Source organism: Podarcis pityusensis (genome assembly GCF_964106645.2).
Source record: "Podarcis pityusensis genome assembly, chromosome: 1".
NCBI classification, from domain to species: domain Eukaryota; kingdom Metazoa; phylum Chordata; class Lepidosauria; order Squamata; family Lacertidae; genus Podarcis; species Podarcis pityusensis.
This window is the reverse complement of record NC_138028.1, coordinates 79,882,966-79,908,586: the sequence shown is the minus strand read 5'-3', so window position 1 is coordinate 79,908,586 and position 25,621 is coordinate 79,882,966. Positions and strand designations below refer to the sequence as shown.

The 25,621-nt window shown below is 46.4% G+C and overlaps 1 protein-coding gene and 1 long non-coding RNA gene across 6 annotated transcripts in view; one reads left to right on the top strand and one right to left on the bottom strand.

Moving 5' to 3' along the window:
- Positions 1–25,621, top strand: part of B4GALNT4 (beta-1,4-N-acetyl-galactosaminyltransferase 4) — a 174,640-nt gene that overhangs the window by 143,269 nt on the left and 5,750 nt on the right. For all 5 annotated transcript variants that reach the window (XM_081010565.1, XM_081010568.1, XM_081010566.1 and 2 more), the window contains 9 exons: positions 12,085–12,228; positions 14,005–14,114; positions 14,785–14,885; positions 15,742–15,839; positions 18,188–19,472; positions 20,677–20,990; positions 22,766–22,919; positions 24,170–24,242; positions 24,334–24,487. In XM_081010565.1, the coding sequence (XP_080866691.1) occupies positions 12,085–12,228; positions 14,005–14,114; positions 14,785–14,885; positions 15,742–15,839; positions 18,188–19,472; positions 20,677–20,990; positions 22,766–22,919; positions 24,170–24,242; positions 24,334–24,487 (2,433 nt within the window). The remainder of the gene's footprint in view (positions 1–12,084; positions 12,229–14,004; positions 14,115–14,784; positions 14,886–15,741; positions 15,840–18,187; positions 19,473–20,676; positions 20,991–22,765; positions 22,920–24,169; positions 24,243–24,333; positions 24,488–25,621) is intronic.
- LOC308479855 lies at positions 12,235–20,662 on the bottom strand. The gene is made up of 3 exons (XR_013987852.1): positions 20,251–20,662; positions 13,734–13,790; positions 12,235–13,469 (listed from the first exon to the last, which is right to left on the bottom strand). It is a non-coding gene; the product is annotated as an uncharacterized lncRNA (long non-coding RNA).

Here is a 25,621-nt window from a genome sequence, read left to right as displayed (position 1 = left end):
ATAGAGAATTAGTGTGCACACCTTCTTGGGAGTAAATCCCATTGAACTGAGCTTTGGGCGTACTTTTGAGTAAATGTCTATATGATTGCACTGTAGGGCAGGAAACCTCTAAACTCGGGGGGGGGGGGTCTGAGTAGATACATCAGAGGTCTAAATGTGTGGGTTTTTTCTCCCCCAAAAAAGAGGGCAGAAATTGTAATGTGCAGGGCTGAAAATTCCCTTTGAAGTCATTTAGTCCAACGCCCTTTCACTAGACCAGTGGTTCTCAAAGGGTGTATTGTGCCACACTGCCGTGGCAGGAGTGAATGGCAAGTGTAGCAAGAAAATTCAAGGACAATCAAAGAAGCATTTGAACATTTAAGTGTAGTATAATATAGCATAGTATAGTATAAAAATATTATGCATACATACAACCAGAAACAATATGCATGCCTCTCTTCAAGAGCATTGGCTATTCTTCTGCAGTTTTCCATGACATATGGTTGTGAATAGAGATTTGCATATGAAAAGATCAGAAAAGGGAAAGGCTTCTTTGTATTGATGAGGAGATGAGAGTGTGTTTGTCTCAAACTGGACCTAATATAAATGAGATTACCTGGCATAAGCAAGCTCACACATCTCATTGAGTTTGTATACATATTTAAGGTACATATGTAAGAGGCTTGTTTATAATTATATTTTGGGAATAATTAATGTTCTTACGGAGCTGCATTGTTTATACTTTCTGGATGTCCCGTGATCATATTATAAAGTAGTTGTGTTCTATGTTATAAATCAAGCACTGCTAGGAGTTGCTTCTTTTTGTTTTCTGATGTATTTCTTATCAATTAAAAATAAATCGGTGTGGCACAAGCAAATTTTCATTCTGAAAATGTGGCCCAGAGAAAAAGAGTTTGAGAACCAGTGCACTAGACCTTTGGTATATAACTGCCTGCAACTGCTTAGCTCTCAGTATTCACTTTTTTTTAGTGCACAAGCCAAGAGCTGGTCCATTGCTCCACGTCTGTGGGGTGATAAATACACTTAGAAAAATAGTCCCAGATGAATCAAGCAACTGAGCCAGCAAAGAACTGTAATCACGACATGTACGTGTGTGTGTATGTGTGTTGCAGGAAGGAAAAGCTAAAAATAAGATAGCAGGCAGCTGTGATCCTTCATGAAAAGGCAAAGGGGGTTTGGGAGTGTGTATAGACTTTACTGGGCATGTGCATACTGGGCATATATATTGTATAAGCAGTCGCCGCCTTGCTCTTCTTTTCCCAGGGCTCTTGCTGCCCTTTCCCCCTTGTGTCTTGCTCCATCTCAGAGTGAAAAGCAAGAGGCCAGCAGAAGAGCACCCTTGGCAAATACCCGTCAGCCGGTGCTTCCAGAGCTGAATTATGAGCACCTGTCTTGTAAGCAGGGATGGATAGTGCCGAGTTTAATTAAATCCATAGATCTTCCACTTCCCTCCTCATAACCTGGCCCGGCAGCAGGAGGCGCTTGATGAATAGATCCCTGCCTGGCACTCAATACACAAGGCGCCTGTAATTAAGTATCCCGTGGAAGGTGGAGATAAGGTGGAGGGGTTGGGCAAGTCAGCCTCCTTTGGTACAGAAGCACAAGGGCTCGATTGGCACGAGAGGAATAGTGGCAATTGGGCTATTGACAGAAGTGCCTGCAAGATGGATGTGCTGTGGGGGGATATTTCCTTCCAGATACATCAGTCACTGAGTTTTCTCCTCTACCCTCTGATCTGCAGCTTTGTGCCCCATGAGGAGTGATTTTCTTGTTATCTTGCTCTCTGGCTGCAAACTCCTTCCTTGGCTGCAGGACAGTTATTAAGAAGGAGTGATTGCACATGGAGTTGGAAGAGACGGTGTCATCTTTTAGGGGGAAAGGCTACAATGTGATCTCTTTGTAGTGTATTCTTAGCCGCTGCACAGATAACCGTCAACAATAATCTCTGCATATTCTTAGATGTCAGAAGGGGCTCCTAAGATGTGCCCCTAAATGCACATAGCAGTTTCATTTTGGCGCATGCAGCTGACCCAGAGTACCGTGTAGATGTTCTTGGACTCCCAAATCCCATCAGTCCCAGCCTGCATGGCCAATGGTCAGGGGAGCTGCAATCCAGCAACTACATTGGAGGGCACTACATTGGCTACACACGAGCTAAGTCATAGTATTAGTAGAGTCTAACCTGGAAGTCACCATGGCATGAATGTCAAGAGGCTAAATCTTACCATGTGATTATGCTGCATCTTTCAGACTAGCAGACTGACATTGCTGGTGCTACAACAGTCATAGGTACTATACAGCTTCAGGATGCTGTCTGCATAGGATTGTAGGAGTAACTAGAATCTCTTCCACTGATGGAAGTGATCCATCCCCAGCCCTGGCCAGAGCTATCCAGCCTTTCCTACTTTTTCTTACCCCAACTTTACCTTTCTATACTCTGTATGAAGAGACTCTGAACAGCTGGCCTACACTCACTCACCAAACAGCCTGTCATTTCTGTGGGTGGCACACTTTTCCCGAAAGGGATGTTTGAAAGCTGTGGTGAAGAATTTTTGACTGAGACAGGCTTGTGTATTTGACAAAAGAGGTGCCCATCCAGTCTCCCCCCACAAAAAGTGAACGACCTGCCCTGCTTCTTTGTTAATATACAAAATGTATTGTGTTTTCTTTTAAGAAAGCATATGCACACATGCAGGCAACATAAAACATTATGATAATCAGCAATGATCAGTAGAATATATTACAGCATTAGCTTCATTCAAGTATTTTTATAGTCTATATAATTCAATGTATCCACAGTCCTCCCGAGTCAAATTAATTCACTTAGCATACATATATCATGCCCTTTACTTTATCTTATATATTGTTGTTTCTTCTAGTAATGAGCTGGTTCTGCAAACTCTACCTTCTGATACCATTGAAAATAAGTTACTTTAGGGCTTCTTCACACTTACGGTTCCTTTGCCCTGCTCTTTAGCTAAGCAGCTGGGTTTTTTGTTTGCCCCTAACTTCCTCCACAAAAGCCTGCTCTTTAAAGCTAAATCAGAGCAAACATCAGGTTGGGTTTTCCACAGATTGATGCTTGCTCCAATTGAGCTTTAAAGAACAGGTTTTTGCAGGGAAAGCTCTGGAGCAAAAAGCAAAAAAGGACACCTGGACACGAAACTTTAAATGGTGGACCATGCCTGCAAAATGCAGAGGAAAGATAAGTATGGCTAAGTCCTTATTCAATAATAATGCTTGCCAAGTCCTTTGCCTGTCCCCTGTTCTGACGTGTTCTCTCAGGCCACCTCAGGTAATGTCATCTTGAATTTCCACCAGCTTGGGTCCATTTTCTACCTTGTGTCATATCGGGAAATGCTTCCAGAGTCTGGATTTGAGCACTGACCAATTGAGTAAATTCTTGCTTTTCTGCCACTTCTTGCTTTCCTGCAACTGTATCAGCTCCAGTCAGGTGGCATGAGTGGAAATCCTGCCATGTCAGTGAACTAAACAGATGTGACTTGAAAATCCAGGAGGCATATTTTTGTAAATAAGAGTGAGGCGACTTTTATGGTTGCCTTTTGAGTGCTTCAGAGCATGAAGGCTTGGTTGGCTCTTGTGTTACAGCACAAAAGTTCTTATATCATACTTCTTATTTTTGTGTCATTAAGTGCTTGTGTGCTACTGTCTAGTAAATTTTAGGGCAAATGCCCAAAAGGGGGAAATCAAAATAAGTATGTTTTATATTTGTGTCTTATTTTCTCTAGGCTGCCTGGGGAAAGGAATGGAAGCTGGAAATATATATTAAGCATTGTTGAAAGCATCAATTTTAGCATTCAACCTGGGGAATTAGAGACTGGGGTTGCTTTCATTGTGTCAAAAGCATCTTTTCTCTCGCCATAGCCAGGAAAACTTTAATCACAGCATAGGTTGAAAGCTTTCAGAATTGTTGCTCTGGTTTATTAGGATGCTTATTTGATTTTTTGTTTTTTGCTACCAAGGCTTGCCTTGAAGGACTCTTGTTATTAGCATTATAGGAACAATACTGAGGGAGGAAACATTTGCCAAATCAAGCAGAGATGGTTTATCCGGATAATTTGGGTTTATACAAGGACCTGCTTGAAGGTCCCACCCCTGACTCCTAGAGTTGCCCATTTGTTAGCTCTTGCGTCTCTGACATCCACTATTAGTAACCAAGCCTTCCACATTTCCAGTCTGTGTCACTTAATGAATGATTCCACCCAGATGTTCGTTCTGGCCCTGTTTCTGTATTAAAGTGTGTGTGTGTGTGTGTGTGTGTGTGTGTAAGATATGCAAGAAAATTCATATTTAAATATGCATTTTAAAATATATTTTCCCCTCAAAATATTCTAAGCCTATTTTCTATCAAAATACGCATTTTATATGTGTTTTGGTTTTTGAGCCAATAACTGCACCAGACCATTCAGAAAGTGCAAAAGCTGCCGGCTAGCTTAAGTTCCACCCTACACGTTAGTCTGGGAGGAGTGGATCAAGACAGTTCATATTGGGCTTTGCAAATATTGAATTCCTCAAGTTCCAGCTCATCATTTTGGAATATCTGGTCAACATCATAAGCTGGTTTTACATCAGCAGAACCCTTTTGTCTGCAGTTAACCTAGGCAACAGGGAACTTTCCAGGCTTTTGTCAGCTGAGGGTTGCATTGAAATTCCTCACTCTGCCCTCTTCTGCTGTTCATCCGGTTGGGAGGAGGTGTTCTTCTTTACTTTTTCTCCAGTCTCAGTGGGACCACAGGATACAAAAACATGCCAGTATAGCAACCCCCACCAATGCCTGGAGTGGTGGGGTGTGCGTGCATGCGCCATGCCATGGGGTGGGGCATCCCAAGTGGGCAGGGCAAGCAGCACAGGGCATGTCGCCCCAGCGAATATATCCCTCCCAGCAGGGACGCAGCTGGCATGTGCCAGTCCAGCGCTGTCGGGAAAAGTGTGGGGTGTGCCGCCAGGAGGGCACCTGGGAGCGACACCCAAGAGGACCATTTGTGAGCACTATGTAGAAAGCACTGCTCAGTCTCTGAATGTAGCGTAACCTCCTTGACCAAGGCTGTCATGAGAGCACTAGGCAGGTAAATTATGTACAAATAGGGAATGGCCGCAATAATAAAATCATTTATGTTTGTTTCCCCTTCCTCAGGGGACAATCAGAAATGCCTGGTGTAGTCCTGATTTTACCCTGTTCCCAAACACAAGTTATCTTGGCAGCAAAAAAAACACAAGCAAGTGAGAACTACCTGTACTTAAAACAAAAAAATTCCTTCCAGTAGCACCTTAAAGACCAACTAAGTTAGTTCTTGGTATGAGCTTTCGTGTGCAAGCACACTTCTTCAGATACACTGAAACAGAAGTTGCCAGACCCTTCTATATAGTGATAAGGTGGGGAGGGGTATTACTCAGAAGGGTGGTGGGAATGGGGGCAGATTCCCACCACCCTTCTGAGTAATTCCCCTCCCCACCTTATCACTATATAGAAGGGTCTGGCAACTTCTGTTTCAGTGTATCTGAAGAAGTGTGCTTGCACACGAAAGCTCATACCAAGAACTAACTTAGTTGGTCTTTAAGGTGCTACTGGAAGGAATTTTTTTGTTTTGACTATGGCAGACCAACACGGCTACCTATCTGTACCTGTACTTAGTGATGGGTACATCTGCCTTTCTTCCAGCAGACCATGCACAGGCTGTGCTGACACAAGAAAAGAGAGTTAATGTTGCCATTCCTCTCCCTTGTCCCAGGCAACCAGGCTGTGTGAGCAAGCCATTGCTCTTTTCAATAGAATGATACACAGTGCAATTAACTTCTCCAGTATGTGCTACATAGTTCTTCCCTTTTATATTTTCCTCTCCCTTCCCTTTCTGTTTTAAAAGAGGCTTGTCTTATTTATTGATTGAACAGAGAACTCGGGAGAGTTGAGTGCGAATGTCTGCTGCTCTGGCATTGCAGTGTGAAGCCACAATTTGAGCCCCCCTGCCCTTTTCCCCTCCCCACCCCCACATTTGAACCCTCCAGTCTTTGCCAGATGAAGAGTCAACCTGATTGCTAAGCTGACTTTTTGCTGTGCTAAGCAATTTGGCTGAAACCTGCACCCCTTGCTTAGGAGGAATCGAAATGGCATTAGGTGCTGCCGGTTGCTCTCAGGGCAGGCAGTTTTCCGCCTGATCGCCTTCAGAGCAGCACACAAGGAAATGGTGTTGTCTGCTGTGACTTCACGATCTAATAGTGTTCAGCACTCTGCTGCTGAGGGTTGTTGTTTTTTCACACCGAAGGTTATGCCTCATTCAAAAGGCACAAACTGGTCTTGACAAAAACCCCCTTGCTAAGGAGAGGGAGGGGAAGTTCTGTCCCACAGGCAGAAGCCCTTCGTGTGAACAGGATGACGTCGTTGGATACAATCCTAAAGCCTTTGATCCTCCTAAGATAAATGATCAAGGAACCGAATGGAAGGGAAAGTCCCCGTCCTTTTTTTCTCTGTCGTTTTCTCTGTGCCTCCTCAAAAAGCCTCTCTGGGAGGTTGGGAGGCCCTGCCGAACAATTTGGGATGGGGCTGCTGGAGGAGGGAGGAATTGCCGCACAAGTTAGCTTAAGGGAGGAAACTTTACCAGCCTCTCTCCACCAGAGTCGCCACCCCCCTCCATCTCATCCCACATGGATCAGGAGACTTTGCAGAGGGGTAAGGGGAGAAGAGAGGCAGGAAACTCCTTCCATGAACTTGCTTAACTTAGAATCTACATCAAAGTCTTCCCCCCCCCCTTTTCCTTTTCTTTTAAAATTAATTGGTGCTTTTTTATGCAGTCTTCACAAGTTCCTTTCTACTAATGCCTTCTGCTTAAGGCTAATAGCAGAAGCTAGCCCTGGCGGTTGCCCAATCCCAGCTGATGGTGTGTGTCTCTGCCCCCAGCTTTTTTCAAGCTGCACTGCGAGTGAAGTGTGTCTGGGCGCAGTGGTGCAATTCAGAGTTTATTACGTAAAAAGAGCTTGCCATTTCAGAAGAGAACACAGTGCTGGAATACTGGAGGTGGTGGCAGAGTTAAATAAAAGGAATTGCCATAAAATTTTATCAAAAGAGCTGCCCTTTGACAAAGTCCAGCAACTGGAGGAACGTGTAGCTACGCTCCAAAGAATTAGAGAGCTGGAGCTCTTCTTGGAAGCAACAGAGCACACCGTCTCCACCAAGGAGGAGACAGGGGACTCCCCTGAGAAGGAGGCTAGTTCACCAACACAGGAGCCAGATATATGGAGAAACGTGACTCAAAGAAGTAGGAGGCCCAGGGTTCACTCTGATTGTTTAGAAATACACAATCGCTTTGAGGTCCTCTCCCCTAGCATGGAAGACGAAGAGCAGACTCCATTTGAGGATCTCTCCCTCATTACAGTCGATCAGGTATATGAAGACGAGCAGCAAAGTCAGTCCTCAGGGAATGTGCAGGCGACCTTGGAACGGACAACTCACAGAAGAACCCCGACCAAACCTAAGAGGAGGCGTGTAGTGGTGATAGGGGATTCCCTACTGAGGGGAACAGAAGCAGTGATCTGTGGGCCGGACAAGATGTCTCGGGAAGTGTGCTGTCTCCCCGGGGCTAAGATCCAAGATGTAACTGAACGGCTGCAAGGAATCATAAAACCCACTGACAAATACCCCTTCCTCTTGGTTCATGTGGGAACCAATGACACTGCAAGCAATAGCCTCCAGAAGATCAAAAGAGACTACAAGGCTCTGGGCAGGAAATTGAAGCAATTAAATACACAAATTGTCATCTCATCTGTCCTCCCAGTTGAACGACGTGGCCCAGGGAGAGAGGGGAAAATAGTGGAAGTGAACAGCTGGCTTCGCAAATGGTGTAAACAGGAACGGTTTGGATTCTTAGATCACGGACTGCAGTTTCTTGAAGATGGACTTCTGGCAAGCGATGGGCTGCACCTTACAACGGTTGGGAGAAATGTTTTTCCGAAAAATCTCAGAAACCTCATCAGGAGGGCTTTAAACTGACTAATGTGGGGGAGGGAGACAGTGCTCCTGAAGGTAGGAGTCTATCAATTGATGAAGATGATCATCCAAATGTCATAGACCAAATGGAGCAAACAGCACGCAGACCTAGTGGAGGACATAGATGATGCCTTCCTGGAACAGATGGCCAAGCATGCAAAAGGAAGGGAGATAGTAGTAATGGGGGACTTCAATTACCCGGATATTTGTTGGATGTCAAACTCGGCCAAGAGCATAAGGTCAAACAGATTCCTCACTGGCCTTGCAGACAACTTCATTGTCCAGAAAGTGGGAGAAGCAACAAGAGGAACAGCCATTTTAGATCTGGTCCTAACCAATGTTGATGACCTGGTTAGTGGGGTAGAAGTGGAAGGATCATTAGGCGCAAGTGATCATGCTCTTCTGAAGTTTACTATACAGCGGAAAGGAGCAGCAAAGCATACTAGGACTCAATTTCTTGACTTTAAGAAAGCCGACTTCATAAAACTTAGGGAAGTGCTGGGTGAGATCCCATGGACAGTAATACTAAAAGGAAAGGGAGTTCATGATGGCTGGGAGTTTGTTAAGAGGGAGATACTAAAGGCACAATGTCAGGCAATACCAATGAGACGGAAACATGGAAGGTGCCTAAAGAAGCCAGGGTGGCTATCTAAAGAACTTTTAACTGAGTTAAGATTAAAAAAGGATGTGTACAAAAAATGGAAAAGGGGGGAAACCACCAAAGAGGAATTCAAACAAACAGCCAGCACGTGTAGACACAAAGTCAGAAAAGCTAAAGCACAGAATGAACTCAGGCTTGCTAGAGAGGTTAAAAGCAACAAAAAAGGCTTTTATGGGTATGTTCGTAGCAAAAGGAAGAACAAAGAAACAGTGGGGTCACTCAGAGGAGAAGATGGTGAAATGCAAACAGGGGACACAGAAAGGGCTGAACTCCTCAATGCCTTCTTTGCCTCAGTCTTCTCCGATAAAGAAAACAATGCCCGACCTGAAGAATTTGGAGCAAATGATTCAGCTGAGGAAACACAGCCCAGAATAACTAAGGAGATAGTACAAGAATACTTGGCTAGTCTAGATGTATTCAAGTCTCCAGGGCCAGATGAACTGCATCCAAGAGTATTAAAAGAACTGGCAGATGTGATCTCAAAACCACTGGCAGTCATCTTTGAGAATTCCTGGAGAACAGGCGAAGTCCCGGCAGACTGGAGGAGGGCAAATGTTGTCCCTATTTTCAAAAAGGGGGAAAGAGAGGACCCAAATAATTACCGCCCAGTCAGTCTGACATCAATACCAGGGAAGATTCTGGAGCAGATCATTAAGCAAACAGTCTGTGAGCACCTAGAAAGGAATGCTGTGATCACCAATAGTCAGCATGGATTTCTGAAAAATAAGTCATGTCAGACTAACCTGATCTCGTTTTTTTGACAGAATTACAAGCCTGGTAGATGAAGGGAACGCAGTGGATGTAGCCTACCTTGATTTCAGCAAGGCATTTGACAAGGTGCCCCATGATATTCTTGTAAAGAAGCTGGTAAAATGCGGTCTTGACTATGCTACCACTCAGTGGATTTGTAACTGGCTGACTGACCGAACCCAAAGGGTGCTCATCAATGGTTCCTCTTCATCCTGGAGAAGAGTGACTAGTGGGGTGCCACAGGGTTCTGTCTTGGGCCCGGTCTTATTCAACATCTTTATCAGTGACTTGGATGATGGACTCAAGGGCATCCTGATCAAATTTGCAGATGACACCAAACTGGGAGGGGTGGCTAACACCCCAGAGGACAGGATCACACTTCAAAATGACCTTGACAGATTAGAGAACTGGGCCAAAACAAACAAGATGAATTTTAACAGGAAGAAATGTAAAGTATTGCCCTTGGGCAAAAAAAATGAGAGGCACAAATACAAGATGGGTGACACCTGGCTTGAGAGCAGTACATGTGAAAAGGATCTAGGAGTCTTGGTTGACCACAAACTTGACATGAGCCAACAGTGTGACGCGGCAGCTAAAAAAGCCAATGCAATTCTGGGCTGCATCAATAGGAGTATAGTATCTAGATCAAGGGAAGTAATAGTGCCACTGTATTCTGCTCTGGTCAGACCTCACCTGGAGTACTGTGTCCAGTTCTGGGCACCACAGTTCAAGAAGGACACTGACAAACTGGAACGTGTCCAGAGGAGGGCAACCAAAATGGTCAAAAGCCTGGAAACGATGCCTTATGAGGAACGGCTAAGGGAGCTGGGCATGTTTAGCCTGGAGAAGAGGAGGTTAAGGGGTGATATGATAGCCATGTTCAAATATATAAAAGGATGTCACATAGAGGAGGGAGAAAGGTTGTTTTCTGCTGCTCCAGAGAAGCGGACACGGAGCAATGGATCCAAACTACAAGAAAGAAGATTCCACCTAAACATTAGGAAGAACTTCCTGACAGTAAGAGCTGTTCGACAGTGGAATTTGCTGCCAAGGAGTGTGGTGGAGTCTCCTTCTTTGGAGGTCTTTAAGCAGAGGCTTGACAACCATATGTCAGGAGAGCTCTGATGGTGTTTCCTGCTTGGCAGGGGGTTGGACTCGATGGCCCTTGTGGTCTCTTCCAACTCTATGATTCTATGATTCTAATTAACTCCTTGATAATTAGCCCAATAGCCCTCTTAGGAATATTCTGCGTGGCTTTTTTGATTTTTGCGAGCACAGTATGTCTTTGGGCCTTATTCACCAGCCCAGTTTAAGAGATCATTTAGTCTGTCAGTTGATGTGTGAGTTCTGAGGTGCCTTTAGCTCTCTTGCTTTTTCAGTTCTGAAAGTTTATCCAGGAAGGCTTTGGCTAGAACTGAGAACAACCGCCCTGTGTTACAGCTGTGAGCCATAGAGCCGCAAAAGTGCCTCCCCTCATGTAACCGCAGCGCTGATGTTTTCCCCATGAGCACCATATCATTATAGTTAGGCTTGTGGAGTCTTTGGCCAGCTCTGTTTTTCTGTACTGTGACTCTGCCATATCAAGTGACTGTGTTTTCCCCTCTGCTTACTAGGATTGAGTGGGAAGACAGATGAAGAGATAGCGGCGGAGGGCAGCCCTTCTAATTTCTTGCACTTCTGTGCTCGCCTTGCTTCAGTTACCTAGTACGGATCTGTGCAAACAGACAGCCTCATCTAATAAACATGACATTAGAGGCAGCCAGCACTTAATTGATATGGCATTTCGTTCCTCCCAGACACCGATGATGTCGTTCCTGGCAGTCTTGTCGTTTCTTGCAGGAGGTGGGGCTGCGCTTTGCCTTTCTGAGCACTTGTATCCCTGGAGAAATTATTCCTTGCTTTGCTTTCTGTTTGTTCAGAGGCTCAAATATTTTCAGACTAACCCTGGTGGCGTATTTAGAAGTGGGTAAATGAGAGGCATCTGGAGATCTGTGAGCTGCCAGGCCTGGGATGGCATGAGCTGCTTTTGACCTTTGCTCGGTTGAGATTAGGTGGTTGTCTAAGTGACACAGCTGGCACAGGGTTCTCTTTAAGGAAACGGAGGGTGCTAATTCCCTCTGGAGCAGAGGCAGGACTGGGAGGCTGGATAGAGATTTTATGCTGCTTCCGACAGTTGGAGCCTATGACGGAAGGTCTCTGTGTAGAGCATATAATGGCCTTGATGTGGCCGCTACGCATTAGATATAGCTTTCCATCTCAGAAGCCTTATAACTGTTCTGCTCCAGACTTGGCTTTTGAGAGAAGCCATATCGGTGCCTAATCCAAACACAAGTCATGATGCTCCAAAAAAGCCATGTATTCTTCTTGAAGAATTGAGATATTTAAAGCAGCGTTCTTCCTTCCTGCCTTCTTCTTGGGTTTAATAGCATAGCAAGGCCTGCAGGGGTCTTGGGCATACATATATCTTGCACCCAGAAACATAACCAACCAGACACACACCCTAATTCACCCAAGATGTGCTTCCTTCCTTCCTTGATAGCTACACCTGACATTTGTGGGAAATCCTGGAGACAAAAATCCAGTGCTGCTGCTATAGCTATAGATGTGAATTTACCCTTCACTAGTCACCCACCCTCTCTTACCCCTCTCTTCCTTCTCCTCTCCTCCCCTTCAGATGAATCCAGCCTGAAAATGAATGAGGTGGGGCATGTGCCTCAGTCCCTCGCTAGCCACTCTGGCAGCTACCTCTGGGGTGCGCAGAGAGATGAGCATGGAGCAGATATGCTGAAGCCTGACCCTCGGGACACTTTCTTCCTCAGTAAGTGAGAAAAGGTCTTCCAGTGAAGTCTGTTTGCTTGCCATTGCAGTACAGGAAGAGGAACGGAGGTGGGCAGGGAGGGAAGAATGAAGAGGCACTTGTGGCGTTGCCTATATTAGCAGGGGCATGGGGATTTATGCTTATGCATGCATAAGTGGTCTCAGATTGGGCAAGAGCTTTGGCATTGGGCCAAGATGCCTCCTTCTAGCTTTTGCTAACACTGCCCTCCCGTCCCACACTCTTATGACAGCGATGGACAACATGGTGCCCTCCAGGTGTTGTTGGACTACTATGCCCCCAGCCTAAGCCAAAAGGGCCAGTGATCATTCATTCATTCATTCATTTTATTTGTCTGCCGCTTTCCCACTCGAAGCAGGTTATAACAAAGAAACAGGGATGCATTTCAAAGAAACGCTACAAAAACAATGTTATAATATTGTTGCAAAACAATTGCATAGTAACAATTTCATCATAACGTAGGAAAACCAAAATATAACAACATACCAGAAAAATCACCTTTCTATAAACATAACAAAATTACTTAAACAACCTGCAGCACCAGCCAGTAGCAGAAATAACAAGGGAGCTTCACAGTTTCCCCTTACTCCTAGAAACACCTCTGCCATGATGTTGCTCGCAATCCTTCTCCTGCAACAACACCTTCCAAGAACGAAGGGTGGAGTAGCTGGAAAAGCCATGATGTCAGGGAACATGTTGGGGAGTTGTAGTCCAACAACATCTTCAGCATATTGTCATAGAATCATAGAACTGTAGAGCTGCAAGGGACCCCGAAAGTCATCTAGTCCAACCCCCTGTGTTGGCTCCCTTCGCTGTAAGGAGGGGGAATTGGTGGAGCTCAAGAAAGAGCACATTTGTTTGGAAGCAACCTACCCCTGAAAGAAACACGTTTGGGGAGCATTGTATCCCCCTTACTGTGTTTTGATGCAGGATAGAAAGAGCAGGCATTCAGTGGAGAGCTAGCTAAATATCAGTGTCTGCAGCAATAAGATTAAGGAGGCATTCATACAGGATATTTATTGATCTGAAACTATGAGACAAGATGATCACCTTTGCATTTGCCAAAAGTGAGACTTTTGTGATGGGGAAGGGAGTCGGTTTTTCCAGCAAGACTGGATTAATCCTGGTCTCAAAAGAAGGTATGTTGACAGAAGATGGTTCTCAGTCTCCAGGAATGTTGAGTAACACTATAATGACCTCTTGGGGAGATGGTTGCTTACAGTCTAGATCAAAATCAGAAGACCTCCAAGATATAACAGTCATTGTGGATTAATTCAGCCCAGGCTATCTACAGTGCCTAGCAACATAAAATTCTGTGCTTGTGCTGAGAATGGATACTTTTAACAAGTATAAAATTAGCATTTTTAAAAATCATGCAAATTAGCTTATTTTTAATAATTTGTTCTACAAGTTTTACTACTTAACAATAATTCTGATTTTCTAGCAGTGATGAGAATTGAGCTATGCAGGACACTGAACCTACTCACACATACTCCTAGCAGAAATCTTAGGCCTCGTCCTTAAGCTTGTTCTGGACTCTTCCACTAAAAAACAAATCAGGAGATCACATGAATGAGTGTTACAAAAAACAACAACAAAAACAAAACAAACCCTCTTCATGGAAAACTAGATGACAGGGAGAAGAATGTCTGGTATTTATGTAGCAGTCCAGAGAGTAACAGTCTAGGCAGGTGGACTCAGGAACCTCTGGGTTTGATCCTGTGGCTTCTTCCTCTTGCTTAACTGCCTTTATCTCAGCTCCCCAGATCGAGCCGTCCCACGTGGAGAATGTGCTGGTGCCCTGTGCTTACAGCCCCACGTACGTGGTGAAGGATTTCCCTATTGCCCGCTATCAGGGCCTGCAGTTTGTAAGTGTCCCCATATGGGCTTTTTAGCCTAGCTTTCTCTCTGTCCATGGAGAAGTATCTCTACTACTTTTGCCATCGCTCATTCCTATGCACCTGTAACACAGCACATTGCCCTACGTTGGTGGGTGGGGGGCAGGCTATGCCTGCACTGCTCTGGGAACCAAATTCAAAAGACATTATTGCTGGGTCATTTTGACCAGCGGCATTAGCAGAATTTTTTTATAACAGGGACTGAATTGAAGCTGGTGCACCATAAAAGATGGGGAGTTGGGGGCAAGATAGAAGGATGGGGCAGGGACAAAGAGGGGAATGGGTAAATAACTGTGCTGGCTGCCACCTGAGCACTTGTAACCCAACCAAAAGCTTCTTCGATTCCTATCAAGCACAGAATGCAGTGGTGGGAGCTTGATTCTGAATAAATAAAAAAACCACAAAGGCAGATTTCAGAATCTATGTCACAATGTACAGGCATGTGCAATTCTCACTGCTCCTGGGTCCAGTTGGTAGTGTTCGTGCCCACGGCCTGCCGCCATGTGTTCTCTGGGATGGGCCCCAGGAGCAGCTTCTCCTTCCTGCCCAGTATAATTCACCCCTTTCCTCCTCCACCTGTAGGAAGTGGAAACATACCTACTTTGCTGTGACTCTTCTCACCAGGTTGCCCCTCCCACAGGTCTACCTCTCATTTGTTTACCCCAATGATTTCACCCGGCTTACGCACATGGAGACGGAGAACAAATGCTTCTACAGGGAGTCTCCGCTCTACTTGGAAAAGTAAGTGTGAACCAGGAAGGGCAGTAAGGAAGCTGACTGCTAAGAGCTATCAGAAACCCATCAGATGTACTTTGTTGGGGGTGGAGAGATTGCAATCTCCTGACAGATTAAGTGTAAAATGTGAAATCTAAGGTGCAGCAAACATGAATGGGGACCATAGGACCATAGAAGGGTTGGTGGTGAACCCGACTCTCTGTGATTTGGTCACTGTTGTTTGCCATCGGGGCTGAGAAATTTTACAAGAACTACCAAGTAGTCAACCTAAGGAAGGAACTTTCTGTTGCGGCTCAATTGGAATTGGCAAGAGGGGAACTCAGTTCACATTCATTGGCCCTCTTTCCCTGACATCCATAACTGCTCTGAGTCATAATGGCATAATCCATTGATCTTGATGCTGTTCGGGATATTTCAAAGTCAAGTCTCTGGCTTTAGTGTTACCTCCCACCTTCCATTTTGTAATCTGTTTCAACTGCATGCACCTCTGTGGCAAACACGGCCAATTTGTGGTCTCTTCTACAAAGGGGCTCTGAAGCTCAATTTCAAGAAGAGACTCTTGCCATCAATATTATGTATATGTCTGCCGCTGTCTACCTCCGTAAGAGACTGCTTCATGCATCTAACAGGGCCCCAAAAAGCTTATACTACAATGCATTGGTAGTCTTCAAAGTGCCACCAGACTCTGTTGTTTTTAGCACAACTGACTACAGTAGTATGTCCCTTTGGAATCTGTGAAAAAGTAGGCTGGGTGCCTATTACAAGGATTCCCTGCTAAGCAAAATCCCTTAGGCTTACCCTTGAGCAACACAGCCGTGTGTGTGTGTGTGTGGTATCTGAGACTTGTTGCTTGGCCCTCCAGATTTGGCTTTTACAAATACATGAAGATGGACGAAGAGGAGGAGGAGGAGGAGGAGGAGGATCCACACCAGAGAGCCTTTCTCTTCCTGAATCCTGAGAGTAAGTAGTCTTTGGGAAATACAGCTTCCTCCAATCAGGCAGGAACCATACTCTGATCTCTGTCCATTTTATGAGCAGCTTCTGAAGTGTGTGTGTGTGTTTATGTAAACAGAGGCTGGAATCCGTCAGGGATTCTCTAGCTGTGATTTCTGCATTGCAGGAATGACCCCCGGGTCCCTTGCAGCTCTACAATTCTGTGATTCTGTGTGTTTCACTGGTGTTAGAACAAGCAAGTCTATTGTGCCATCAACTTACAGGGATTGCATTCCCAAGCAGGTTGTGTCACGGCAACAGATTGCTTGGTGAGGATGGGAGAGTAACTGCAGGCAGCTATTCACCAGCCTGGCTCCTGAATACATTTACAGAGATTCTTTATTTTTTGTCGCTTTGATTTCCCTTCTGGCTCCCATGCAAGAAAGCTGCCATGAGATATACCATATTTTTTCATGTATAAGACTATCTGTCAGAGCTGCTTCCAGATCCTAGGTCACAGAGGATCACGCTAGCCAGCGATCATTAAATAAAAGTCTTTATTGAGTTACAGTTTCCATTCTCAATCTGCTGCGTGCAACTCTACGTCTCATGGTTAGATCGGCGAAGCTCCGTCTGAGTCTCCGCCCCTTGTACACCAACTTAATATCCTAGCCCTGCTCCACCTTTTCCGCCTGACTGTTCTTCTCTGGGTCCCTCTGCCCCCCGGGGTCTCTTCCTTCCGGGATTCTTCTGACGCCGACCCCCCGGACCCTCCTGTCTCCTTGCGCCGGGCTTTAGGACCTGGCTCCCTTTCCGGGCTGCCTACTGCGCCACCTTCCTGTGCATTTGAACTTGGCGCGCGCGCCAAACCTTCCACCTTCCGTCTGACCGTTTCTTCTCTCCCCGATGGAGGTGTGGCCACTCCTGACTCGTGCCCTCCCCCCTGTTGTGAGCTGCCAGCGCTTGATCCCTGGCGCCCTTCCTCTTCCCTGCTCTCTGGCGGTGACGCTGGTCCCGATTTCCAACTGCTCCCCTCTGAGTCCCCTCTGGCTCTATCTTCCTGGGGTGTCCCCCTAGGCTCCCCCCTTGCCCTGGCCACTGGTGCTCCTTTCTGTGAATCTTCTGATTCACTGGAAAGACTCGGAGATCTCGGGTCGTCGTCATCACTCATCTTTTCTTCTGCCTCCTCCCCCTCGCTCTCTGTTTCCTCCCTTGCCCTTGCCTCTGCTCCTGAACCCCTGACGCTATCTTTCCCCCCAATTCTTTCAAGTTTAAAATTGGGGGTCGTCTTATACATGGATAGTGCATATGGGGGATATATTTATTTGGAGTCCCAAAAAATAGGGGTCATGTTATACATGGAAAAATACGGTACCTATTGCCAAAGACTGGGATTCTTGGGGTTTATGCCCTGGCTACCTCCATTAAAAGGGGCATGGACAAAGTCACTGCCACCACTGAACACCTGGGAAGAAGAGTATCTGGTTCTTGCCATGTTCTGTGGGGAGTTTTCTGGTATCTTCAGCAGCTTCCTAATCTCTGCTGACAAAATGCCCCTTTCCCACCTCGACCTCTGCAGGCGACGTCTGCAATCCAGAGGCAAGCTGTCCAAGAGCCCAGCTGTGCTGAGACCAAGCTTGTGAATACCTTGAAATGCAATCTGTACCTCCCCCCCTCCAAATCCTGTTTGTAGCAGAAAGTATGTTAGACCTTCGCCATCCCTTTGATATGCAGCCTTGACTCTCCTCAGTTAATTTATGTGATTTTTACTACTTAGTATGGAGGAAATTCTCTCTCGATTCATCTGGTTGAAATGTACAAAGGATGAGGGCAGGGCTATGCCATCCAAATGCCTTGTTAAGTCCCAAAGAGACCAAAATTATGCATTTAAAATTAATTATTCAAATCCGCACGGCGTGTACACATCTTCCCATTTTGCATGAAGTCATTTAGTTAATTTTGAGCCTACAGACTGTGCTGACCAGCACCAGGGGTAGGGAAAGAAAGGTCATTAGGGATGTGTAGGCCAGAGAACATAACAGGAGGCCCTGAGGAAAGGGCAGCTAGACATGGAGGAACCATGCGTGCTCAGACAAAGCATCACTCCCTCAATACTAGAGACATTCACAGACACAGCCTGCACTTTTCCCAATCTATTTCAGGGTCTGACCTCATGCCATGGTGGTACACTTTGCTTACCAGTACCCAATACTCACCCTCCCCTGCTTTCTGTTCCAGGCCTTCCCCCAACCCCTTCCTTCCTCAGCTGCCTCTTGTCTTAGAGTCCTCCAAACCCTTCTTGCCTTCAAGTTTCCCCTGCACTTGGGCATGTTACCCATGAGACTTTATCTGCTCTGCTTCTGGTTATTTTCTAGATTTTCTTGAAGAGGAGGAAGAAGGAGCCGACAGTCCTGAGCCCACCGACCCACTCCCTGAGGACAAGGACAAGAGCCCGGGTGTTCTGGATCCAAATGTGTTCACAGGGCTTCAGAGGAAAGAGAGGCCCCTTGTCACAAAGGATTATGGGAATGATGTGGACTACTATGCCTTCAACCAGAAGCAAAAGAGGTTTAATGAAGAGGGGACCCTGACTGGGCAGCCTGTTTCCACAGGTACAAACACTGGACCGAGCCAGAGTCCTGTGACTCTGTCAAAGGCACCCCAGGCCTACGAGAAGGCAGCCCCTCTTGGGGAGCAGGTGGTTCTCTATGGCCGGTCCCTCAGCTGGGCGCAGAATGAGGAGGACGAAGAGGCTGGAAGGAAGGAGGGCGAGCTGGGGCTGCTGTTGCCACCTAAGCGAGGCAGCTCCCTCGGCCTCCAGCCTCGCCTCTCTGTGCCTTTCTTTGCTGGGAAGGCCAAACAGCAGAGCCCGAAGGAGGAGGGGCAGCCCAAGAAAGAGACCAAGAAGCCCCCAGACAAGGTGTACGTGACGCGGCTGCAGCCCAGCAAGAAGAAGGCCCCGTCCCAAAAGGAGGCTTTCCCCGGAGTCTTTCTCTACCCCAAACTGCCCAGGAAGGTGCACTTGAACTCCAGGCTCCCTCAGTGGCGGCCTGCTCCCTCCAGCAAGCTGCACACCATCCCTGGCCATAGGACCCCTTGGCTCACTGGCAATGCCTCCAAAGAAACAGACCCTTCTAAAAGGAAAAGCCAGCGGGCCAGCAGGAAATGGGAGCAACTGTATGACCAAGAGGCCCCCAAGGCCCGAAGGAAGCAGAGGGTGCGGCCCAGTGCCTTGAGCCTGCCTGCAGAAGGGCTCTTCAGCCAAGAAACCTTTGAGGTCACCACTGCGGCGAGGACCACCCTGGATTACAATTCCTCTGAGGTGGTGCTGCCTGAAGGCGTGCGAGTGACGTCCTTCCTGCGGATGTCTGAGATGACAGAGTCCCAGCAGGAGGAGGGCCCAGAGAAGGCCCTGGGGGAGGAGGCCGAGGAGGAGCTGTCCGATTACAGCTACGAGAACTCTGAGCTGCAGCAGAGCTGGCTGGAGGACTCCATCAACTGGCAGAGGACGTTCAGCGTCAGCCCCGTGGATTTTGAGCTGCTGCGCTCGGACTGGAACGACCTCCGGTGCAACGTCTCGGGAAACCTGCAGCTGAGCGAGAGCGAGGTGGTGGACGTGGTGGCTCAGTATATGGAGAAGCTCAACGAGAAGAATGGCGGGTAGGAAGGGAGAACTGGGGTGTGGAGGGGACAGTGTCTATACAATAGGCAGGGGCTGAAATGAGGACCCCACGCCCACCCCTTCCACTCAGGAGACATACAGACAGTAAAAGAGCTTACCCTTTGGGAAGGACAGCTGCATTCACTTAGGACAGCTGGAAGCTCTCCTCCGATCAGTGGGCAAGGGGGTAAATCAGCAGATATAACTGAATTGAATCTGCCACAGTAACTGAGGCCTACCACAACCCCTGGGAAACGGAGGGGCAGATGAACTCTTGGGGTAATTGTGATAAAACAGATAATGTTTTCACAGAAGGACTCTGAGAAATCAGGCTTCTACTTAGTCTTTCTGCGTGCTGTAAAGCAGAAATCGGCCACTAGTTTGATCCAGCCAGTACTACTACTTCTGAACTACCAGCAGATTCTCCTAAGTCCCACTTCTCACAAACCTATGCCCTTGTTCCTCCTACCTCTGTTAAGTTGTGAGGCACGCAAATACCCTGCTGCTTTATTGAAGGCCTCCCCATTTATGGAAACACCTAAAGAATCCCACTGTGAGAGAGCTGTGGAACTCCTGCTTTCATAGACCCTGTTTCTGCTGACTAGGCCTGTTTGGACCAGGGCTAGCCTATGCAAAAAGATTATTGTCCCTGTATTCCCTATAGCTGCTAGGGGAGCATTCTGTGTGCATTGGGGTGTCTCCTAATCTGCCCCTACAGATCCTAAAACAAGGAGAGGCATTTCTCGAGTGGGAAAGGGCCCCAGTGAGAGCACATACCGTGCACGCAGTACCTCAGGTTCAGTCCCTGGTGTCTCCCATTCAAAGTGGCAGTTCAGGGAGCAGATGATGGGAAAAGACCCTTCCCTGCCTGAAACCCTAGAGAGCCACAGCCAGTCAAGACAGCCAGTTGGCGTGCGCATAACCTGACCAGGCTCATATCGCCACACCATCCATTCAAACCACATGGCTTTCCCCAAAGAATCCTGGGAACTGTAGTTTGCTAAGGGTAGCTCTGTGAGGCTGGGGAAACCCAGGCAGTTCGGGGGGGGGGGTATAAATAATAAAATTATTGTTGTTGTATGGGGGATCCCATATACTTTAAATGTATGGTCTGAATGTGATCCTGGTGCAAGGTAGCTTCTTGCGAGGAGGGTATTTGGTCTAGGCCGGGACTGCGTCAGCTTTCCATTCTCCCACTCACAGCATCTACACCCTTTTGAGGATCATCAATGTGGAGAAGAGGCGAGACACGGCCCGGGGCAACCGATACCTGATGGAGCTGGAGCTGATGGAGAGAGGCCAGAGGACTGTGCGTCTCTCAGAGTACATCTATGTCCTGCTGCACCAGGGAAAATCAGAGGACAGCACTGAAGTGAACCCCGAGGGGCCTGCGACGGTGTCCACTGAATCTCAGCCATCACCTAGTGCCTGGAGCCTGCTCTATGGGAAGCCCATCCTGTGCCGACCTCTGCGGCTTAGCTGGAGGCACAATGTTATGGTGCATTTTGTGGTGCCAGGTAAGGGACTGTCCGCTGCATCCCATAAATGAATGGCTGCTTTTTTAGGGACTAGTGGAATGAAGGGCGGCGCCGGGGGTGTGTGTGGCAAAACAAGACTGGCAACCACCGACAGTGGCTTTTTAAAAAAAGTGTGCTGAAAGTGGTTTGAGAGATGCCTTCCTTTCCCCTGCTGTATACATATATTCCTTTTGTTTTACCGTCACCCCTGCTCAGACATGTTTTGCAGTTTCTTTATAACAATGCAGCCGCCTGCAAAACTTGTTTTACCAGAGGGGAAATTGGGTTGAGTCTGCATATCGCAGGCAGCGATCCTTCATTCATTCTGCCTTCATTTCTCAGGGCAGGGGGTAAGGGCAGGTCTTTAAACCAAGAAAGGTTTGCTTGGGACCTTGGCCCAATTCATGGGTTACTCAAGGGACAGCGTTGCTGCCTCTCCACTGTTGTTCCCTGGGGCACTTGGGTGACAGATGAAATGAGAAGATGTTTTTTGTGTGTGTGTTGTTGTTTTTTTACAATATATCTGAGCTGCCATTCATCCTGTTGATTCTGTGTACCATACACATTTTGTACAAAATATAACAAAAACAACTTCCTTTATGACAGTGGACAAATGGACAGGCTATAAGACTATAGAAACTAAAAGCAGGGTGAGACAACGTAACCCTTTAGAATCCCTTGATAAATAAAAACATCTTAACCTGACACTACAAAGACTGTATTATCAGCACCAGGTGTACCTCTTTGGGAAAATCACATGGGAAATATCTTTATCCATACCCCAATTGGGAAGCTAGTGCAGGAACTGACCTTCCCATAAGATCCCTCCCTCCCACAAGATTCCCTCATTTTGTAAATTATAAGACTACTACAGAATACAGATGTGAGGCAATCTGGCTTTCCCCCAACAAAAAGGCAGTGAGGAGGCCATGGTGTTTCACTTACTTATAGTCAGGCAGCTCTGTGTACCATGTCCTCCCCACCCCCACCCAAAAAAGCAACAAGCCAAGCCCTGTACCCCTGGGGGAAAGATAAAACCTGTGGCAAATTAATTAAAATTTGTGTCTGTTTACACATACAAAAACCATATTCTGTGATGAGAATGTGGAAGTGCCATGATCTGGAGTGAAGGGTGAGCAGCGAGGTGGCTAAGTTTGGGGGTAATACCCAATGTTTCAGGATGCTAAAGACAAAAAGGAATTGCAGAGAGCTCCTAGAGATGCTCTCCAAACTAGGGGGATGGGCATTAACCTGACAAATTCTGTTCAATGTAAGTGTTGGGAGGATATCCTCATGCTGGAGGATAAAGCTGTCAAGGCTATCATGATGGATGTATACTACATCCGAGTCCAGGATCAGAGACAGCATGTCTCTGAGAACCATTTGCTGGGGAACAGCTGTGGGAGAATGCTAATGTACTCAGGTCCTGCTTGTGGACTTTGCAGAGGCATCTGGTTAGACCCTGTGGGAAACAGCAGGTTGCTGGACTGGCTGGGCCTTTGGTCTGACCCAGCAGGGCTGCTCTTAACTATATATTTGTATTCACTCACTGTGTAATTATTCCCTTCTGCTCGCCGAATGCTGAATTGCCACAGGCTGAATGCCACTGAAGTCTTGGCTATGCTTGAAACACATGCTGAGAGTGTTATTCTCTTGCCACTGCTGATATGTGTCCACATAGATCATACGAGTCTTTTGTCATGAAGATGCTCCCCCATCAACATGGACTGAGCGTGCTTACAAATGCTAACGGCCTGTTTTCATAACTTGCACAGTTAAAAACCAAGCACGCTGGGTACAGCAGTTCATCTCAGACATGGCTAACCTATACTTGAACACCAAGGATGCCAACTTCAACGTTATCCTGGTAGACTTTGATAGTGACGACATGGATGTGGAGAAGGCACTTCAGGAAGCTCACCTGCCCAGGTAATGCAAGGAACATTGGAAGCTCTGGAGCCTGTCTCATTAGGTTTCTGTGCCTGCACAACTCAAGTCTTGAAGCCACCGCTGCTTGATTTCTGAGCTGGACCAATAATGATATCCAAGCGCATTACTTTGGATGATACAGTGGGTACAGTTGGCCGCTAGGTAGATAAATAAAGCCATTTAAATTATCTACAGCTTTATTTCCTCTCCAGACTTTTCAGTATTGTGCATGACTAGCCTGCTTTTTAGCTGTCTGTAAACATGAGGCTTGAAGAGCAAATGGCAATAGCAGAAATGCCCTAGATCATGTGTGTATGGAAAGAGGGGGCAACGATGGCTCCATGCCTGCTGAAATCAGATGCCCTATTAAGCATGTTGTGTCTATGTGCACATTGCCCTTGCTACATCCATTTCTCCATTCAGTCTGTGTTATGATGATGTCTTTGCTTTATGAGTTGTGACCAAATACCAACCTGATGACTTAATCTGCAAATAATATCCTTATGGCTTCAAGTTTCAATCAGTTTAATTGGTAGATTAAGACAGCACACTTGAGAGTGCGCCCCACTGAAAAGAATGGCATTACTTCTGAATTGGCATACATAGATTTGTACTGTAATGAACTTTAAACTTTGCAACAAGATCCTTTGCATGTTTGCTTGTAAGTAATCCCTCTGAATTTCATGGTACTTCTTCCCAATTAGGTGTGCAACCATAGTTGATTAATCAGTGACAGACCACTTTAACTAATGGGCCTCAAAGTTAAAGGACAGTTATTCATTTGCTGAGTCTCTTTTCATTCAAGCATGCTACTAATAAAGAACAAGAAAACATTGATGTTCCCTTCTAAAAAGAAGGAATAATCTATTTCTCCCCCATTAAATTGCAAAGTATTGCAACCCTTTCAACAGCTCTAAAAAGTTGAGGCTAGGGTAGCATGCAAATTTATTTAAATATACTTAATTCAGTTGAGTTAAAGGTATATCATTTAATCAACTAAAATATGTAACTGTCTCTAGCCTGCCTTGATTGTAGTTTGGTGTTTTCCTTTAGCTGGTGGGACTCATATCTGTTTCCACCTTCCTGGTATTTGGAAGTCCCTGGTGGTTAGAACCAGGTTACAAAAGACGCAAAAACGACCCCACAACTTTGGTCTCCACTAGGCCTTACACACACAAAGAGAGAGGCAGAGAGACACGCAGAGAGAGAATCTCTGCACCCTTTTTCACTGGTGTGCATCTTCTTCACAGATACCAATACTTGAAGCGCACAGGAAACTTTGAGCGCTCAGCAGGACTGCAGGCTGGGGTGGACGCCATAGAGGTGAGGACCAAGGGCAAAGGGGATAGGTGTTGCCAAGACTGCTTCACACCTGATTGTCATGGCTTGTCTGTGCCACTCTTTCATCCCTCAGGATGGCAGCAGTATTGTGTTCCTGTGCGACCTGCATATCCACTTCCCCCTCAACATTCTCGACAGCATCCGGAAGCACTGCGTGGAGGGAAAGCTGGCTTATGCGCCCATTGTCATGCGGCTGGGCTGCGGGAGCTCTCCGCGAGAGCCCAATGGTAAGTGAAACACGTCTGGCTGCTGAGGAAGTGGAGGAGGCTGGACTGACTGACTGTCTGAAAGAATGAGGCTGCTTGCGTGAGAGGCAGCATGGCTACATTCCTCACACAGCCAGCATAGTGTTGGGCAGCAAAAGTTAGTTAAATAGCCAAACTGCTGGCACAATAATTGTGCCCTTGTTCCCATCTAGCCCTCTTACAGGATGCTTACAGACAGACAACACAGATCACTGAGATCACCTGGAGGAGTGCTGTTAATTGTCCCCCAATTGGCCACAATGGGCATTTAGTGTCACCCGTCCAATGCTGTGGAGCCCTCTTCCAGCACAGATTTGGCAAGCCACCTTCACTTTTAATTTTCTTGGAAGTCTCCTGAAGAATTTTTATGCCAACAGGCCTTTGCAGCTGCTTAAAACTTTATTGTGTAGTCAGTTGTTTTAATGATTGTTCTGCACTGCTTTCGGTGTTTTGCTTTTTTAATTTTAAAACATGTTTTTATATTGCTGTGCACCACCCTGTGTGAGGGTGGGATGTACGTTTCATAAATAAATAGAAATAAATAAAAACCTCTTATCTGAAACCCTCCTTAAAACTTCACTCCCATTGCTCTTAAGCAAGAGCAGAAATAACATGCAGGTTGACAGCTGCTCTGTAGGCTTCAGCTCAAACCTCTTGTGGCTCCGTCAGGGAAGTTTTGTATCCCCTTTGCAACCCAGCAGAGAAAAGCCAGACCATTTGCCTGAGGGGTGCACCACAAGTTCAGAAAACAACCCAGGAGTCTTGGGCTCTGACTCTACTGCTGGGAAACCTAACTTGGCTGCTCTTCTCTAAATGGTTTTGACAAGAAAAGCCCTGAATAGTCACACTGCCAAGTGAGACTGTGGAGAGAGATTCAGCATGTGTGTGGATGTTTTAGCAGTAGAAAGCAGCAAGGAAGTGTGTGTGTGTGTGTGTGTGTGTGTGTGTGTGTGTGTGTTAGAGAGAAAGCATACACCAAAGTTATGATTTTTAATATCTGGTGTTATTAAATTATTTATTATTGTGTCAATGGGTCCATATATTTTATCTGAAATCTTCAGGCTATCTGGACTTCGTGCAGTAGGCATTCCTTTTTTGCCAAGTACTTGTCACTTG